We start from the raw sequence: 20,115 nt of genomic DNA, 5'->3' as shown, positions 1-20,115 counted from the left end.
CAGGCATTCTGCAACATATTGGGAACACGAGGCTGATACTATATAGTTCTTGCTCTTATGGTGACACATAAGTAAGGAAATTGACATGAAAATGAGCAATTGTGATTAAAAGAAAAAATAATAATTGCTCTATTGAAGAGTTACACAAAATGTACTAGGAGCCCAGGACTATGAATATAGGCTTCACAAAGGGAATTCCATGTAAGCTGAACCTGAAGGAGAAATGAGAGTTAGTTCTATGAATTGATGGAGAAAATTCCAGAAAGAAAGCTTGAGCCGTGGTCCATATGTGGGTGGAAGTGTCACGTGTTCTGAGATCAACCAAGAGTTGAGGATGTCTGGAGCACTGAGCAGTGAGTCTGGAGAGAGAGGAAAGGAGTCTAGATTTCATGAGTAACGTCGAGCCAATGAGGCGCTATTAACAGTGATTATAATTCACAGTAGTCAAATTTTTCAAGTTACTTCTCTGTGCCAGGCACTGAGCCAAGCACTTTACATACGACATCGTATTTAATCCTAACAATTACTCTATCGTCATTTTCAAGTTTTTCAAGCTTGAGAGTAACAGAATAAAATTTGTGTGGAAACTTCATGCTAAATCTCATGAAAAAATGTTTCAGTCAAGTTAAAAAAAAAAGGATACAAAATGGCTTAAAGCGACCACGTAAAAATTTTATAATCTAGCAAGAAACGAGATTGGAAGGTTTAGATAGCCAGTTGTTTTATTCTTTTTCATCACTTCGAAAGTCTCCACTTATCAATTTAAAAATAAGAACAATGTGGGTTTTTAGAGGAAGAAGGGAAAAGAGAAGGGAGAAAGAGGAGAGATTCTGGGGTGAGGGAAGGGAAAAAAGGAAGAGAGAATAAGAGAGAGCGAGAGAGTGAGCTAGACCCACAATCACTAAAAAGTGATGCTGGAGGATGGGAAAGGGAGAAGGATGAGGCAGAGACTCTTCCCCCAGTGGTCCAGAAAATAAAAATAAAAAATAAAAAAATAAAAAGACAATACAGGCTTCGATGTAGGCAGTCATCAATAGAATAGCAAGTGGAAGAATAAGAGAAGTATTTACAAATGGAAATGGTCATGCTTTGCGTGTGTAGATGTTAAGCCCATTCAGCCATAAAGGGAGATCTGAGCCTTGGTGAGGTTCCTGAGAGGACGTGATTAGTAACATGGTTCCTGTAGCTCTGGTATTATGATTGGTTGGTGGTTTCATAAATAAAATATGCTAACTCATAACTAGTGGGTGTCACTTCACACATCGCACTAGTTAATCGCATTCCTGTTAAAGAGAAAATGGTGGTTGAATGTTCCTGGTCACCAAGTTGATCCAGAACCTTAGGTTCTGGTTTTGACCTAGTGAAGCCTTTTATCCTGTAGTCTTCACAACCCAGAACTTTCATGGATGACCACCAAGAGTACAGTAAGAGCAGTGAGGAACCTAGAAGTACTGGCTTGAGAGCACGGTTGACCATTGACCCAGACTGTACGGACTTGACTCTCCTTTACAAAACGTTCCATTGCCGTAAGAGGTCGTGGATCAGATGTTAAAGTACACGCTGCCGTCGGCTCTGAGCGCCTTCCTACCCATCCTCCTCTCGCCTGTTAACCTTGCCCTTTCTTCACCCCCCAGGGCTCTACGAAACCTTTCTAACCAATGATGAACCAGAATGCTGTGACGTCAGGAGAGAGGCAAAATCCAACACCCCCTCCAAGGGGACGGTGGACAGAGGCGGCTCCTGTCCCAGGACGTCGCTGCCAGCTTCAGCAGCGCCCAGGCTGGGCCCCGGCAGACTCAGACTGTGTGTCCTCATGCTGATGCTCCTTCACACAGTTCTCACGGCCTCGGCGGCGCAGAACGCCACGGCGCTGGGCGTCGGGGGCGTCCACGCACTTGACGAGCGCTCGGCCAGCAAGGAGTAGGGATGCTGGACCCTGGAGCGTGCCTGCCGCCCTGGCCACCGGCGTCACGGCCTGGGTGCTCCGACCGCGCATCACTTTGTGCAGGGCCTGGAGGGCAAAACTGGAAAAGAGGGGCCTGAATCCAAACAAGGACACACACACACAGCTTTTTATGGACTAAAAGGCTGGAAAGTGACTTCAGTTTCTCACACCATTTTATACACTGTGTTTTAATGTTTGGAGGTTTTCTTTGCTTTCCTTTTGATTTGGGTTTATCTGTTTGTTTTGTTTTTGCACTTGTTAATACAGGATTTATTTGGGGGGATGGTTTCTCAGAGGTAAACTAAGTCTTTTCACTGTCGCTCTCTCTATATATATTTCTAGTCATTGTGTGTGCTCCTCAGATAGTTCTGTCTCATGTCCTGTCAGTTTCTATTAGCGGAATGACGGCTATGACCTCGCGGTATAGCAAACAACAACACACACACAAAAAAAATCATAAAAAAATAAAAAAGACAAAAAAAAGAAAACAACAAAAAAATAAAAATAAAAAAACTCCCTGACTCTCCCTCCTGCCTCTGGAACCCACACCCCTCCCGGCCTGCCCGCCCCGGGCCTTCCCCGCCCACAGCAGATGACATCCGCTTGCTTCTGTCCTTGTCGCAGCTGCCGTGAGTGGGCGCAGTGCACGCTCCGCTGGGCCCCTGAGCCGCTGCTGCACAAACCTGCAACGGAGCAGAACCAGGGGGGCCCTTTCTAGCTGAACAAGCAAGTGCTCTCCATAACAGGTGGGGTCAGACAGTTAGCACATCTTTACGTTGAAAATAAAACAAAAGCAAAGAAAACTACCGTGAACTCGGTTGGTCCAGCTCCCCCTTCCAAGGGCCCAGGCCTTCCTCACTGGTCGGGTGGCTGGAAGCAGCCGCCCAGAATGGGGGTGTGAGGAGGTAGGGCGTCCTGCCCTGAAGCCGCAGGTGGCTGGGCTTTCGCTGGGATTTCAGTTCTGTTGCAGGACTACACGAGCACCTTTTGGCCATTGTTACAGGAATAGGATTCTGAGGACCCAAATCTGGACTTCTTTTTCCTCCTTTACCATTGTGGAGGGCTAGCAGACGTGCTCAGACACCTGCAGCATACAGAATCTGGACCATTTCACCCCAGTATTTCTCCCACATACAGTTTTTAATTACTCCAGGTATAAAGTGTATGCAATTCTGCATTATCAAAAAGAACTTTTCAAACACTAGGTTAGCCATTTTCATTCAAGTACAGAAACGTTACCACTCTCACATGCTCTAGATAGTTGAAGACAAGAGGAGAAATCGGATCGCTCTGTTTGTATTTTTTCTTTTTGTGGGAACATTTTACCTGCTGAGTGTCTATGAATTTGCTTTCTAAAAAAAAAAAAAAAAAAAAAAAAAAAGGCTTTTATGAGTTTACAGTAGAATCAGTGGAAGGAAGAGTTAATAAGGGCTGTTTTTAAAACAAACAATCAAAACAAATAATTTTAAAAGAACCACTTCACATTCTTTGCTATTCTCTAACTACACTCGGGAACTGCATTTCAGGGATGATTGCTGTATAGCTGGCAGATGAAGGAAAACCATGGAAAAGGTCCTCTTAGCGAACAAAATTTAGTTCTTAACTTTCTAGCTATGAAATTCCCCCAGGCATTTGTTTTTGTTGAAACAAAACTTTAATCTCTGCATCATACCTAACTCTGCGACACGCGTTACAGTTATGCATATTTTGTTTTGAATAAAAAAATAAAAAAACTGTTTTGTTCCAGTCTGTTAAGAATATTCAAAATAATAAAGGTATTGCTTAGTAAAATTGCTAGAATTGTTTAGCAGTACATGCACAAATATTTTACTAGATTCTTTGTTTTAATAGTGTTTTGTTGAGACTGAAAATCCTAAAATGGTCTGCGCAAATACAAAAAAAAAACACCAAAAATGCAAAATTCTCCAGTTTTTGTTCCTTTTTTGAAATTTGTTTTCTATTCAAATGCAAACACACATTCACACGTGCACACACACAGGCACAGCATTTATAATTGATGGAAATAATGGTACTATTTCTGGCGCCTATTAACTGCATTGAATTTTGCGAGACTTATAGAAGTGAGTTTTGGTAAAGCCTAATGAGTGGGGGATTCCAGATTTCAGTGGAGTTGGGGGTGGGATGAGAAGGGTTAGGGAGCAATGACTGGAGGGGAGGGGGGGTGATGACTCATGGGGAAGAACGTATCAGATGAGCTCTTTTTCCACTGACCACCTCTTAACGACTTTAAGGTATATGACCACAACAAAGTTTGTCGTGACCTTCATCTACCTCTGCCCGGCAAACACCATCCCACTATCTGTTTCTTCAGTGTTCCTTGTGCTTCTGTTCATGCCAGAGGCATTTCCATTCTTTCAGGAAAACAACACAACAGAAGATGCAAGTTGCACCCACTCTTACTGGGATGACAAGAAGTTACTATTTCTAGACACAGGGCAAAGTGATGACAGATAGCATCCCTTAACAATGGGGTTTCATTTTCTATTAATATTTTTTTGCAACTGATTAAGATTCTTTTCCGGAATAAGGGGACTGGATGTTTCCATCTGTGCATGTTTTAGCTTTAGTCTGGGGAGAATGGTGGCCAAAAAAGGTAAACCCAAACCACCACTACTTTACATGGGAGGTAAGCCCTCCAAAAGACAAGTTCAAGAACTGGGAAAAACCATGCAGTATTGTAAATACGAAATTCTCGCTTAGGTGAGGAAGAGATGGTGGGGTGGGAAGGGAAATGGCAAGTCAGTCGGAGTTGGAATCAACTGTAATTCTGGTCAGATTTTTTTCTTGCCACATTTACTCTGACGTGAGAAGGGTCTCCGTGCCTAGTATTTATGATGGTAAATGTGTAACCATTTGCCTATGACATTTCCACGGACACAGTGAACTAAAGCAGCTATTCCTGCGATTGGCTAAAGAATCCAAAGAGGCAATGACTCCTTCACGAAGACAAGAAACAACCACTGATGACTTGTGATGCAGCCAGTTGGTGACCCACATCTCACTACATCCATGGATCCTTTGCAGTGGTTTCCCTACTTGAGAACATGCTTGACGTTCTACACAGAAAATATTCCCACCTTGCACCTTTGTAATCATCGTCTTACTCTGTTTTCCTCGTGGTGGATATCCACTGCATACTAGCTAATGAATTATGATATTAAAACAATTATTTCTGAAAACAAGCTGAAAATCAAGAAAATAATATTCTTCACAAATGTATGAAACAGACTTCTCCATATTTATTGTTGTCTTTTTTTTTCTGCAATAGAGAAATCCCCGTTTGAAGAATATGTTGATACTGCAAAACCAAATGTCAACTAACATAAGTGGAGTTATATATTACTCCTTATTGCATGGATGTTTGGTGGTACATTATATGGACTTCTCCTTCATTAAAAAGATAGTATTGTTCCCCTCACCCACAAATAGTAAGCAAAAGTTGTTCTTTTAAGTGACACCATGATAAAAAAAAAAAGCAATTTAATTCCTTACCGATGAATTGGTACTGTTAATTACTAGGACCTGTAGTCATTAAAATAAAAGAAGGTAGGAACACAGCAAGGAAAAAAGCAGACAAGAAGGAAGGAAGGAAGGAAGGAAGGAAGGGAGGGAGGGAGGGAGGAGGGAAGGAAAACAAAAATGGATTTTTGCATGAATGAATAAAAACCTCACTTTTACCAGGAAAAAAATAAATAAATGAAAGATGTAGTTGGGTGTCAGGTCCATATGCCAAATACCTGAATTGGGAGATGACATTTGGTATCTGGACAACATTAAAATATTGATCAGTCCCAGGCATTGTTTTAGTTCTCTCTTAGTAACAGCCAAATTTACAGTGTTATTGCAACTGGAAGCATACGATCTGCAAAGAAATGAAAACTGCATCTTATTTTCACTATAACTGCAGACGGGTATTTGACTATATATGCATCCATATAGGGAGAAAGGGTTATATATCTCTGGCATATTTTTATAGTGAGATATATATACATAGAGAACAAGAGGGTACCTCTGGTTCCTTAAGCAAAAACACTGCAGTAAATTTAAATTTATTCTGTATGAATATATGTCTATGCTGAGTTGATATCTGTTTTGTCTTAAATTAGTACTACAATTTCCATGCAATGAAATCACAGTGAAAAAAACTAGGAAGGCTGAGAAGTTATTGATTAAGTCTAAGTAAATTAAGTCTCAGTAAATTAATGGATTAAGCAGGGCTCCTGATTAACCTTCTTATTTCACTAATTCTTATCTCTCTTCCCCTTCCATCCACCTCTCACCCACCTGATAGATATGTGAGTGTCTTGGCATGTGTCTTACGCACTCCGTATTTCCAGCTATAACAGCTTCAAACACTTTCACCCTTAAAACTTTAGTTGGAAGTCAGACTCTGGACATTGATCTGTGGATATAGGCTGTTGACCTACAGATATAGAAACAGTGACTGTCTCTCCTTAAACCCCCAGCTCATTGCAACACTGGCTGCTGCAAGATTCCAGTTGTCTGAGTGCTGGCTAACGAGGAAGCCACTGGCTTTGAAAAGCAAATTTCAACTTATGTCCATTTCCCATTGGCCATTTCACTGCAAAATAGATGACATGCTAAGACGGGAAAATCAAAGCAAAAGTTATAATTCTGTATGGACATTAGATAAACTCTGAATTGGGGAGTTCCCTGGTGGTCTAGTTGTTAGGATTTGGAGGTTTCACTGCCGTGGCCCGGGTCCAATCCAGCAAGCATGTGGCTGGCCGGGGCAGGGGCAGAGGGGACGACTTGATTGTTCTTTTACTTTTTCTCTTTACCTTTACTTCCTTTTCCCCCATGTGACTATAATTTCCATATCATAATAAGTACCTTAATGTTTGCACTGAAACAATATTTCCATTTTTGTTGATGATGTGTGATATATTAAAAATAGGGACAACTATATAAACTCATATGTTATTTTAAAATTCTTATTCTAAATTCACTCAAGTACAATTTTTGAGTAAATAAAAATATAGAGCCAAAGTAGTAATACCACCCAATTCTGAGAGACTAAGAATGATGTGAAAAATGCAGGTATGTGTTCAGTCTGTTTGTGTTCCTAGGTCTGAAGTGGGTCTCTTGTAGACAGCAAATATATGGATTTTGTTTTTGTATCATTCAGCCAGTCTATGTCTTTTGGTGGGAGCATTTCATCCATTTACTTTTAAGGTAGTTATCGATATGTATGTTCCTATTACCATTTTCTTCGTTGTTTTGTTATTGTAGGTCTTTTCCTTCTTTTGTGTTTCCTGCCTAGAGAAATTCCTTTAGCATTTGTTGTAAAGTTGGTTTGGTGGTGCTGAATTCTCTTAGCTTTTGCTTGTCTGTAAAGGTTTTAATTTCTCTGTCAAATCTGAATGAGATCCTTGCTGGGTAGAGTAATCTTGGTTGTAGGTTTTTCCCTTTCATCACTTTAAATATGTCTTGCCGCTCCCTTCTGGCTTGCAGAGTTTCTGCTGAAAGATCAGCTGTTAATCTTATGGAGATTCCCTTGTGTGTTATTTGTTGTTTTTCCCTTGCTGCTTTTAATATTTTTTCTTCGTATTTAATTTTTGATCGTTTGATTAATATATGTCTTGGCATGTTTCTCCTTGGATTTATCCTGTATGGGACTCTCTGCACTTCCTGGACTTGATTGACTCTTTCCTTTCCCATGTTAGGGAAGTTTCCAACTCTAATCTCTTCAAGTATTTTTCAGTCCCTTTCTTTCTTCTTCTTCTGGGACCCCTATAATTCGAATGTTGGTGCGTTTAATGTTGTCCGAGAGGTCTCTAAGACTGTCCTCAATTCTTTTCATTCTTTTTTCTTCATTCTGCTCTGCAGTAGTTATTTCCACTATTTTATCTTCCAGGTCACTTATCCGTTCTTCTGCCTCAGTTATTTTGGTATTGATTCTTTCTAGAGAATTTTTAATTTCATTTATTGTGTTGTTCATCGTTGTTTGTTTGCTCTTTAGTTCTTCTAGGTTCTTGTTAAACATTTCTTGTATTTTCTTCATTCTACTTCCAAGATTTTGGATATCTTTACTATCATTACTCTGCATTCTTTTTCAAGTAGACTGCCTATTTCCTCTTCATTTGTTTGGTCTTGTGGGTTTTTACTTTGTTCCTTCATCTGCTGTGTGTTTCTCTGTCTTCTCATTTTGCTTAACTTACTGTGTTTGGTGTCTCCTTTTCGCAGGGTGCAGGTTCGTAGTTCCCGTTATTTTTGTTGTCTGTCCCCGGTGGCTAAGGTTGGTTCGGTGGGTTGTGTAGGCTTCCTGGTGGAGGGGCCTGGTGCCTGTGTTCTGGTGGATGAGGCTGGATCTTGTCTTTCTGGTGGGCAGGTCCATGTCTGGTGGTGTGTTTTGGGGTGTCTGTGAACTTAGTATGATTTTAGGCAGCCTTTCTGCTAATGGGTGAGGTTGTGTTCCCTCCTTGCTAGTTGTTTGGCATAAGATGTCCAGCACTGTGGCTTGCTGGTCATTGAGTGGAGCTGGGTCTTAGCACTGAGATAGAGATCTCTGGAAGAGCTTTCGCCATTTGATACTACGTGGAGCTGGGAGCTTGTGGACCAATGTCCTGAACTCGGCTCTCCCACCTCAGAGGCCCAGGCCTGACACCCGGCCGGAGCACCAAGACCCTGTCAGCCACACAGCAAACATGTTGCGTGTGGTGCCAAGTCTCTGGTCCCTCAATAAAATTTCTGGGTGATAAAAATGTCTCTTATGGTAGTCAAATGTAGTATAAACACATTTCTTTTCTTCTTTTATGTTTTTTAAAATTTTTTATTGGAATATAGTTGATTTACAATGTTGTGTTCGTTTCAGGTGTACAGCAAAGTGAATCAGTTATACATACAGATATATCCACTCTTTTTTTTTTTAGATTCTTTTCCCATATAGCCATTACAGAGACTTCCTTTATGCTTTATGGAAGTTTCCAGAAAGGGAAAAAAACCTGAAGGTTAAAATCAATACCTAATGCTTTTTATTTTGAGAAGAGTAGGCATATTTTATATTTCCACTCATTCATTTACATGAAACAGACATATAAACTACCTACATTCGTGACCTTCATTCCTTTATTGGGGAAAAAAACCAAAACCGAGAGTCCTCCATGTCACTGGGACTAAGTTAGGCCTTTGGGGAAACATACAAAAGACGTATTTTTGTTTTTCCAGTTTAGACCAGAGTGGGAGAAACACATACAATTATAAGGCAAAGATAAGTCATGAGCGTGGCAAACTAGGGACTTCCCTGGTGGCGCAGTGGTTAAGAATCTGCCTGCCAATGCAGGGGACACAGGTTCGAGCCCTGGTCCGGGAAGTTCCCACATGCCGTGGAGCAACTAAGCCCGTGTGCCACAACTACTGAGCCTGTACTCTAGAGCCCACAAGCCACAACTACTAAAGCCCATGCGCCACAGCTACCGAAGCCCGTGCACCTAGAGCCTGTGCTCCGCAACAAGAGAAGCCACTGCAATGAGAAGCCCGTGCACCACAACTAAGAGTAGCCCCCGCTCACCACAACTAGAGAAAGCCCGCACGCAGCAACGAAGACCCAACGCAGCTATAAATAAATAAATAAATAAATTTATTTATTTAAAAAAGAAAAAAGATTGTGGCAAACTAGACTCGAAGCATTTAACTCTGATTGGCAGAAATTAAAGTTTCACAGATGAAATCACATCTTAATAATCAAATAGGTGTTGAACAATCAAAGGACAGACAGAAATTGTGTTCATCTGCAAAGACACAGAAGCTGAAGGAACTTTCCTGCAGAGCACAGAGAGATGCAGGAAAGCCTCACGGGTGAAGACACGAGAGTCTGGTCTTATAACCCAGCCTCAAAGTTTGGATTTGACCCTCAAAGTAAGAGAAAGCCATTAGAGAATTTTTATAAACTAATACTGCATAATGAACTTAATGAATTAAAAATTTTTTCCCTGGCAGCAGGAGATAACACAGACTGAGGGAAGTAAGGCAGGAAGGGACTGGCACATTGATGAGATATAATGAGAGTCTGAACAAATTCAACAGCAAATGAGACAGAGGAAAGGAGTGAACTGGAGAAATATTATGATGTAGAATTAACGGGTCTTGGTTATTTTTCTGAGTATGACTGATAAACACAAGTGAAAGGCAAAAAGAAAATGGAAAAAAAAAAAAAGACAGAACGGAATCTCAGTTTTCCAGAGTGAGCAGTCATCAAATAAGAAGCCAGGAAGGGGCTTCCCTGGTGGCGCAGTGGTTGAGAGTCCACCTGCCGATGCAGGCGACGCGGGTTCGTGACCCGGTCCGGGAGGATCCCACGTGCCGCGGAGCGGCTGGGCCCGTGAGCCATGGCCGCTGAGCCTGCGCGCCCGGAGCCTGTGCTCCGCAACGGGAGAGGCCACAACAGGGAGAGGCCCGCATACCGCAAAAAAAAAAAAAAAAAAGAAGAAGCCGGGAAAAAGAAAGAATAGACTTGGGACCATGGCCAACCTGTGCCCACTTAGAGATGTTAGCAGGCATCCTGTGGGTGATACCTCCTGGCAGCACTGATGTGTGCTACTAGCTAGGATAACATTAGCTGCTCTAAAAGGTAGACAACAGAATTTCAACAGAATTTTACTTTTTGCTCCCTTTAACATTCGGTGGGTACCTCTGCCGTGGCTAATTCCAAGGCCCAGGCTTTTTTCCTGTCCTTCTGCCGTATCAATCCAGGTGAAGGGGACAGTTTGGGAAAGTTACATCCACTTTCGAAACACGACAACGATGACTGCTTTGGAAAAGAAGACCCCTGGGGGGAAATGAGTAATTTGGGGGCAGATCGCCCTGAAGGACAAAGAAAGCTGAAGGGAGACGTCATTTTTCTCTAAGCATCTGTCAGGGTCAGGCGTTGTTCATAATTCATTTCTGGTTCTCACAACAAACCTGCATAAGGGGTGTTTTTTAATCTAACTTTTTGAAGGTGGCTCACGTCTCAGAGAGAGTGTGGAGATAGATCAGGGTCACACAAATAGTCAACGTGTGTGCTTGGACTCAAGTATGAGTTTTCTAACACCAGGCCCTTCTGCTTCTCCTTAAAGAACACTTAGTATAATCCTGCTGTCAGTCTGGGAGGAGGCCCAGGTAGATGATATTGTTTAACATCCAATTTTAGCTTTAAATAATAAAAATAAATTGCATTTTTAATTGTCAAGAATATCTGAGAAATATAGTAAAATTGTCTGGTGAAAGGGTTTTCTATTTTTCCGTTCTTGCCTCTTGGTCCTCAAGGTCAGAGAATTTATAAAGGGTTCTAACCACAGATTTAGAGTCGTCAATCCTCTTAGAATGAAAATTTGGGTCCAATACTGATTAAGTATGATCATACCACATGGCTATGGAATTCCTAAGTAAACCAGTTGACATTAATTGAAATAAACTACCATAGTGTTCAGGGCGCTGGTCAAGATGAATAATAGATATTATCTCCTATTTTGACAAGTTTATAACAGTGAAAGCTACAGGCACATGGCTGAAAGGGAATTGGAAACCATACTTCTCATTTTATGTACTCTGTGATTGGCAAAGGACCAAATTATCTTTGTGCCCAATGGTTTAGTGATTACGATTCATTCTCTCAAAATTGATAGAGAGAATTGCTGTTCCCCAGAGGGAAATATATTAAAAGAGAGAACACTCGTGATATTACTAAGGACACATAAACTTACAGAATGTCTCATTATAAACTCAATACCACATGCAGCTCAGTGACAACATCAGTCATTCATGGATGTGGTTGGAAATTCTCCATGATGTCAACCCGTGTTGGGATAATCAGGAAAATTCCCACAATTTCATAAACACCTATGTTTTAAGAAAATATTTAGTTTTTCTAAGCGACTCTTTAATCGGTTTCTTTTCACTTGATTTTCAGAACCAAAGATAGCCAGATGTATAATTTTTAAAAAGATACATTCTGGGTTTTATTGTTTCAAACTTGGTCATTCTAACTTGTGAATTCTTTAAAACTTGCCTTTATTTTCCAAAATAGTATGTAATAAACAGGTTTGGGAAACATTGCTAGTTGGTTTTACCAATTAGTAAGGGAAGAAGTATTCATCGCACTCCCTTACAATTAGATGATATCATAAGTACAACTGCATCATGTGAACATAAAGAAGATTCTGGATATAATAGATTATCCTGGTTTTTAGCATACATTCTGAGAATAAGCCAAAATTAAGTATCTCAATAACATCAGCTAAGTTTTATGCGCAAAAATCGCAAATTATTTGCATTATTCATTATGGTAACGACACTATTGTGAAAAGCCCAAGCTTATTTATGAGCTAACACACTAAGCAAGAACTCACTAGGAATGAAAGAATCTATATATTGTCGTTATAATAGGGAAGTTGTTCAACATAAATCTGGTTGAGGAACAATATGTTTGAAAATGTTAAACTAATAAACCTGTATTTAGATTATCTGGGATTATCTATATAAAGGTCAAAACTCAATTCCCAGATTTATATTAGTACATTTCCACTTAATAGAATGTCTCCATTTCAGTGTACACTGAAGAGACCAGGAACTTTGCCAATGGTAACTAAATTATATATAGTGAGATTTGGAAATAATTAACAGCAGTTTATTTCAACATTACTTAGCATTAGAGAATTAATCAGTTAAAGTAACCTTACCTGCCTACCATATAAGTAGCTTACTTACAGGTACCACATCTGTATCTCAAGAGCATGAACTCAATGTTTAGGTAGTTTTCACTTACCTGCCTCAGAGGGACCCCCAAATCTCACTGGCCCACAGTTAAATACAACTATGTAATAAAAATACTATAAAAGAATATAGACACATTAGAATTTTAATGAAAATGAAACATTACCTAATACTTTAGATAATAAAATTAAAATTGTAGATTTTTGTTACCTAATGAACATTCGAACTACAATTCACATTTTATTATCAAATAAAAATGCCAGAAAGCCAGGTCACTTGTTCACTAATCAAATTGTTCCAAATTTGCCCAAATTTTGTAGCTGGTATTTCTAAATATAATAATCTTGAGAGAGTCCTTAGTCATTTTAACCCTTTTAATTTAGGGTTCCTATTATCCTAATAAAATTGATTTCTGATTATGGAAAACTTTGCAGTCTTTTTTGTTACTCTGAAACAATCACAAACTTGTAGAACAGTTGCAAGAAAAGTAAAATCAACTTTTTCTCCCACTTTCTTCAAACCATTTGAGAATAAATTGCAGCCTGAAGCCTCACCATTTCTGAACATTTTGTGTGTATTTTCTATAAATAAAAATATCCTCCTTTATGACTTCAAAACACTCTTCAAAATCAGGAAGCTAATATTGGTACTTACTACCATCTAATCCTTGCATTCTATTCAAGTTTCACCCTTTGTCCCCAAAGTGGCCGTTAGCGTAAAAGAACTAATTCAGAACCACATGTTGCATAAAGTTGTCACATCTCTTTTGTCAGCTTCAGTCTGAAATAGTTCCTCAGTAGGTCCTTTACTTTCCTGACCTTGACATGTCCAAAAGTGACAGGCCAGCTATTTTTTAGAAATTCCCCTGATGAGTATTTGTTGGATTATTCTTCATTATTAGATTGAGGTTATATATTTTTGGATGAAATATCAGAAAAGTCATCCTATCATGTAAAATATAATTTCAACCTGTCCCATTAACAATGATCTTCATTTTGTCTACATGATTAAAGAGCTTACAAACTACAAAAGCTCACTCGAGAAGAAATGGATAACTCAAGTAGCCATGTCTCTATTAAAGAAAATTGAATTCAAAGTTCAGAACCTTCCAAAAAAGGAAACTCTAGTACAAGATGGCTTCATTAGTGAATCCTTCCAACATTTAGGAAAAAAATAACACCAATCTTATACAAACTCTTTCAGAAAATATGAGGAGGGAACATTGCCCAACTCATTTTAGGGGCCCAGCATTACGCTCCTATCAGTGCGATTTAATTTTATATGAAAAAGAAAACTGAAAGCATTATATCTTTCATGAACATGGCTGAAAAAATCAGTGGGTCCTGTCAGTCAGGATAGTTGAACAATTCGTAGCAGCTCAATACAATTTTCATTTCTTTTCCTTTGCAAAGTCTAACAAGTAGATGCCCATAACTTCAAAGTCTAACAAGTAGATGCCCATAAAAAAGACAAGTAGATGTCTTTTTATTTGTTTGAATTGATTTCTCACCAAAATGTGAAGTTCTATTGACACAGTCAATACCAATGTACAATTTATCAATTTAGTTATGTTCCTGTGGGATTTTGTGTGTTGAGACAGCAGAAAATGAAATAAAAATCATAGAGGGTTTTCACCATTTTAATGAATACCACATTTTTTCACCATTTTAATGAATACCACATTAACTCAAAAATCTCTGAATACATCAAAAATAAAGGGGATCATCCAAAAATACCTTTAAAAAAACCTAGAAGAATAATGCCTAAATAGGTTAAGGTTGATCAATGTTTCCTTACATGGTCAGCTCTAAAAAAGACCAAATAAACCAAAAAGAATTATTTGGATTACTGTAACCATTAATATATGTGCATATACATGTACTTTTTATGTTTAATGAGTAAAGTATCTTGATCAAATTAAATATGTATGAAGAACATATAAATATTTATGTATATTGCTTGTCATTTTCTGTACAATTTCATAAAACTGTAACATAGACTTTCTAGCTGTAAACACCAATTCATGTTTCTTCTTTGGCAAATAGTGGTACTAATTACAGATACTATTGTATATATGATGTGTGTATAAAAACCTACTTATCTGGGCTTCCCTGGTGGCGCAGTGGTTGAGAGTCCGCTTGCCGATGCAGGGGACGCGGGTTCGTGCCCCGGTCTGGGAAGATCCCACATGCCGCGCGGCGGCTGGGCCCGTGAGGCATGGCCGCTGAGCCTGCGCGTCCGGAGCCTGTGCTCCGCAACGGGAGAGGCCACAACAGTGAGAGGCCCGCGTACGGCAAAAAAAAAAAAAAAAAATCTATTTATCTATAAATTTTCTAGAATATAACTGCCCAGAGATGCAAATTAACTTGAAATTATTTGAATGAAAGACTTTATTGAGAGTTGAGATTTGAATTTATTTCAATACTTTACAAAGTAAAATAATATGCACTGGATTAATTTTTTTTTTTTTTTTTTTTTTTTTTTTTTGCGGTACGCGGGCCTCTCACTGTTGCGGCCTCTCCCGTTGCGGAGCACAGGCTCCGGACGCGCAGGCTCAGCGGCCACGGCTCACGGGGCCCAGCTGCTCCGCGGCATGTGGGATCTTCCCGGACCGGGGCAGGAACCCGTGTCCCCTGCATCGGCAGGCGGACTCTCAACCGCTGCGCCACCAGGGAAGCCCTGGATTAATTTTTAATTCACTTTATAAAAACTGTAATTGCTCCTCCCTTTTTTATCCTAGATCGTGGTGCTTGTAAGTCTTTGTTTTGTTTTGTAGTTATTTGGATATATAGCCATCTTCCCAGGAAATCTAGCACATTCGGTGCTCAATAGCTTGGTTTTTATTATCAGAAGCAGGAAAAGTATCTTTTCAGCAGGCTGAACAATTACAACAGCCGCCCAGAAGACGGTGCGGGCTAATCCCTATGTAGTGTGCTTAGATCACACTTCAGAGGGGAGGAAGCTATTTAATTCCACAGTTTTGATTATGTTGACTTTTCAGGAAGGGAGAATCCCCCTACCCTATCCCCACATAAAGGACTTCTCAGTTAAATAAATCTGTGTATTTGTCCTAGGGCTGCTGAAATGAAGTACCACAAACCGGGTGGTTTAAAACAACAGAAATTTATTTCTCCACAGTTGAGGAAGCTAGAAGTCCAAAATCAAGGTGCTGGCAGGGACAGGATCCCTTTGCAATCTCTACAGGAAGATCCTTCCTTGCCTCTTCCAGCTTCTGGTGGCCCCAGGTGCTCCTTGATGATTTATTGATAAACATTTTATTTTGGAGTTATTTTGAAGGAATTTTGTTCAGAGGTGTCTTGTGATTAAAATCTGAACTCTCCTTTCTTTCACACCTGAAGCCAGAGTTAAGAACACAGTTGGAGAAGCCACAGTTGTGTGCTAATTAAAATCATTTGCTCAATAGCTGTAAGTGAAATAAAAAAGCAATGGTGGGGCTTCCCTGGTGGCGCAGTGGTTGAGAGTCCGCCTGCCGATGCAGGGGACACGGGTTCGTGCCCCAGTCCGGGACGATCCCGCATGCCGCGGAGCGGCTGGGCCCGTGAGCCATGGCCGCTGAGTCTGCACGTCTGGAGCCTGTGCTCCGCAGCGGGAGAGGCCACAACAGTGAGAGGCCCGTGTACTAAAAAAAACAAAAACAAAACAAAAAAAAAAACAATGGGAGGAAGATGAGGACTTTTAAGATGGAAGATGCTTTGGAAATGTTTTTAAAAATTGTTTTGCTTTACTTTATTTTTGCTTTGTTTTTCCTTCAGGTAAGGAAACTAATTTGGAAGGAATAAAATAATTGGCCTAGTTGTGACAGCTCATTATTTATAGTTTTGTTTTTGTACAAGAGGCACAAACTTTTACTTCCTCATATCTTGATGAAAAAAATCTGTTGCAAAAGTCTGAAATCCTCACAATATATTGTGCAAGGGAACAAGTGTCCATATTCATTAACAAAATAAGTCAATACCATTCTGAGTCATGGGGTGACTGCTTTATACATAAACAACCACTCTTAACGAAAAACCAAAGAGAATCTTATCTAATATTATGGCCCATTTTCAAGGACTATACCCTGAAATCCATACTTATGTCCATCAATATTTGTTATCACAAATATTTGGCTACAGTTGAAGCTTATGTCTTCTGAGTTACACAAATAGGTTAGGTAATACAGCATTACTTGAAAAAATGAAGTTGTAGTTCTAATAAACTCAAGTAGGCATCGCTAGCTACTAGCAAAAAACAAACAGGAAACACTATCAAAACTGCAGCATTACCATAGCAATTTACAACTTAGAAAAGAATTTCAGGGAAATGAAATACAAAAAAATACCCTGCAAGGATGTCATGAAATCATAAAGACATTTGTGAATCTGAAGGTAGGCCAAACATGAAGAAAATTATGAGCTGCAAAATGAACTACCTACTCAATCTATTATGTGAATTGTCCCCATGGTATGAAAAAAATATTTCCCTTAACCTAAAAGATCACAGTTGCTCAAAACTAAGTTTTGGTTCTTAATGAAAATTAACATTTTTATGAAGAGTACTTTTAAATAATAAGATTATGGAGTTTTTTTTTTTAAAGGTGCTTATAATTGAATGAATGCACTCTCCCTGGAAAAGAGGTATACTGACTTCACTAATCGTCTGTGGTATAAAGTGAGATCAGAATATTCTTAATGAGGGCAATTCTGCACGTCCCATCCCACCACTCAGTACTGGAGACCCTTTCATAACCAGAGACGTGCAGCTGGCCTGGGGTCCGACTACTGCTTTAATATAACCTAGGAATAGACACACTGGTGCTTTCAGGGTTCATCACCACTCTGTCGAGTAAGGAGAGGGAAGGACATGAACACAGGAAGGGGAGAGGAAGGAGTTCAGTAGCATCAAGGAACTGAAAGAAAACCCATGCAAATCAGCAAAAGATGGCCTGGGGGTCAAAAGCTACCCCCTGTTTTTGTATAGCCTGCGAGCTAAGAATGACTTTCACATCTTGTTAATGGTGGAAAATTTTTAGGTCTCGAGTTAAGTGTTTTTACTGCAATTTTTAAAAAAATCATAAATGGTTGAAAAAAAGTTAACACTTTATGACACATGAAAAGTATGTGAAATTCAAATTTCAGTTTCCATAAAAGACGTCTTATTGGCACAGGGCCCCATTTATATACATGTCGTCTATGACTGTTTCCACAAAATAGCACCTTGGAGTGATGGATGGCCTTCAGGGCCTAAGGTGTCGACCCCCTGCAATCTTTACAGAACATGTTTTCCAACCTCTGGAAAAGATAAAACGTAGACATTTAGGGGAAGAGTGGGACAATGAAAGACATTCAGTAGACAAATCGTAGGAGGCACTTAACAAAGAGTAGACCGTCAATAAACGGTGGTTCTTATCACCATGCCAGCAACTGAACCACAATGTGTATCGTTGCATTGACGGGAAAATGCATTAAATACTCCAGCCCACCCACTTTAATATCAACTTTTGGATCATAACCAATTCTCTTTCCAAAAGTTCCAGAATTCCTATATTTAAAAAATAGTTCTAGGTAAAAAACAAGTTTATGAAAAATAATGAACATCTCTTTTTTCATGTTCTCTGTTCTACCTAGAGAGTAATGAGCTGCCCAGTGGGCAGGAGAGAGAACGTTATTAGAAAATGCTGACAGAGAAATGTTTTACCCTCAACGTAGTCAATCGTACTGCAGTGTTATGAGCCAGCAGGAATACTCCGCTGAGCCAGATGGGCCACTCAGTTCCAAGTTATTCAAATCGGAAGGGACATACCTTGGAAAGATAGTAAAGCAAATTAGTTAAGAAGGCATGTGCAACGCAGAGAACACCACAAGCACTGCTGAGTGTTTTGAGTTGGGGAGGGTTGTCTAAATGCTGCTGTGAAACTTCGATGAGCTGTTGTCAACTATCCGTGCTAATGGGGGGAGAAAAGAAGTAGAGAGATTACAAAAGCGTGAATTACCCCGAGTCGTTTTTGTTTGGCTTTGGTATATGTTCTATGTATTTTGGGCACCCGATTCACCTTAACAGTTACATCTGCTTTGATTAATATTAAAGATGATATTTCCTGGGCACTCACAAATCATGGCATGGAGAAGTCAGTTAGAAACAGCTTGAGAGAAGCAGACGTTGACTTTTAAAATGTGCTGCCCTATTGGGCCAGAGTGGATGATTCCTGGAAATGTTTTTTACACAGTAGAATATTGATAGCTGGCAATAGGTGCCCCGTGAAGAGGGTATCAGCCTGGCGACAAGGGGAAGTCTTCTGGATTTGCTTGGAGAGTTCCTTTTGCTGAGTGCTGCAGAATTTCCTGGCTCTAAATTTTCCCTGTGACACCTCCGTGTTCAGGACTTGACTCACGTCCTGCTTCTCATGCCTCCCTGGGACCTTTTTGCATCTAGACCTGAAGCAGGAACGTTCTTGGGGGTAAAGAGTCAGTAATGGGAACAGCAGAAAGAGAAAGATAAGAACACTCTGTTGGGTTAGCGACGATGGACTCACATCTAGCTGCAGTCTTTTCCGAAGGGACAAGTAACATGAAATGGAACTTGACGGCCTGGTCTAGGTTTAATATGGACAAACCTAACCATCGCCCCCAAGTGAGGGAATTAGTAGACCATGAACAGCTGAAACAATAGACCATTCCACTGAGGGAAGAGTGGTGGAAATACTCGAGAGACCTACATATGACCCCCATGTCCTGTTTCAGTGTTTTGGGTAATCCCCTCCTTTGAGTGTGTGTACGTGGAGGCTACGGGGAGGGTTCTGTAACTTTCTTCTAACCCCAGAATCGGGAAAAGGTGACAGATGTATGTGCTGTGTGTATGTGATGACAGGATGATGCTATATAAGATGTCCTGGCCGTCTGAGGTCCCCACCCCGTGCCAGCTCTGAAGGACCAGGCTGCCTGTGTCGGGGAGCCTGTGTCGGGGAGCCCACACGGTAAGGAGCTGGAGACAGGCTCTGGGTGCTGACGGTGGTCTTTGACCAGCAATCGCAGGAAACCAAAACCCTCAGTCCTACAACCCAAGGAACGGAATTCTCTAAACAAAAGTTGATCTCTCTCCAGTTGGGCCTCAATACTGCATCCCCAATCGACACTTCACTGATGACTTTTGAGAGTCTAAGAGGGGACCTGGTTTACCAAGCCTGGACTCCTGACCCACAGAAACTGTGAGAAGATAGATGAGGATATTTTTAAGCAGTTAGGTTGGTGGTAAGTTCTTACACAACAATGGAAAAATAATACAGGAAGACATTCCAAGAATTTAATCCAGGTACATCAAAGGGGGCTAAACAAGACACTGAGACTCAGAGTTCCACTTCCTAAGTAGGTGCCAGGAAGCTGCCTTCAATAAGATTGTCTGGGAAAATGACGTTTTATACACATTGCTCTTTAGTATAT

The 20,115-nt window shown here is 40.2% G+C and overlaps 1 protein-coding gene across 1 annotated transcript in view; it reads left to right on the top strand.

Annotated features, from left to right (window-relative positions):
- NALF1 (NALCN channel auxiliary factor 1) overlaps window positions 1-3,639 on the top strand; it is a 575,390-nt gene extending 571,751 nt beyond the window's left edge. The window contains exon 3 of the mRNA XM_079903133.1: window positions 1,635-3,639. Coding sequence (XP_079759259.1) covers window positions 1,635-1,924 — 290 coding nt within the window. The 3' untranslated portion in view covers window positions 1,925-3,639. The remainder of the gene's footprint in view (window positions 1-1,634) is intronic.
- The last annotated feature ends 16,476 nt before the right edge of the window (window positions 3,640-20,115 follow it).

The sequence above is a fragment of the Stenella coeruleoalba genome (genome assembly GCF_951394435.1).
Source record: "Stenella coeruleoalba genome assembly, chromosome: 18".
NCBI lineage: Eukaryota > Metazoa > Chordata > Mammalia > Artiodactyla > Delphinidae > Stenella > Stenella coeruleoalba.
Note: the sequence above shows the minus strand (reverse complement) of the source record. Positions and strands in the feature narration are given on the sequence as shown.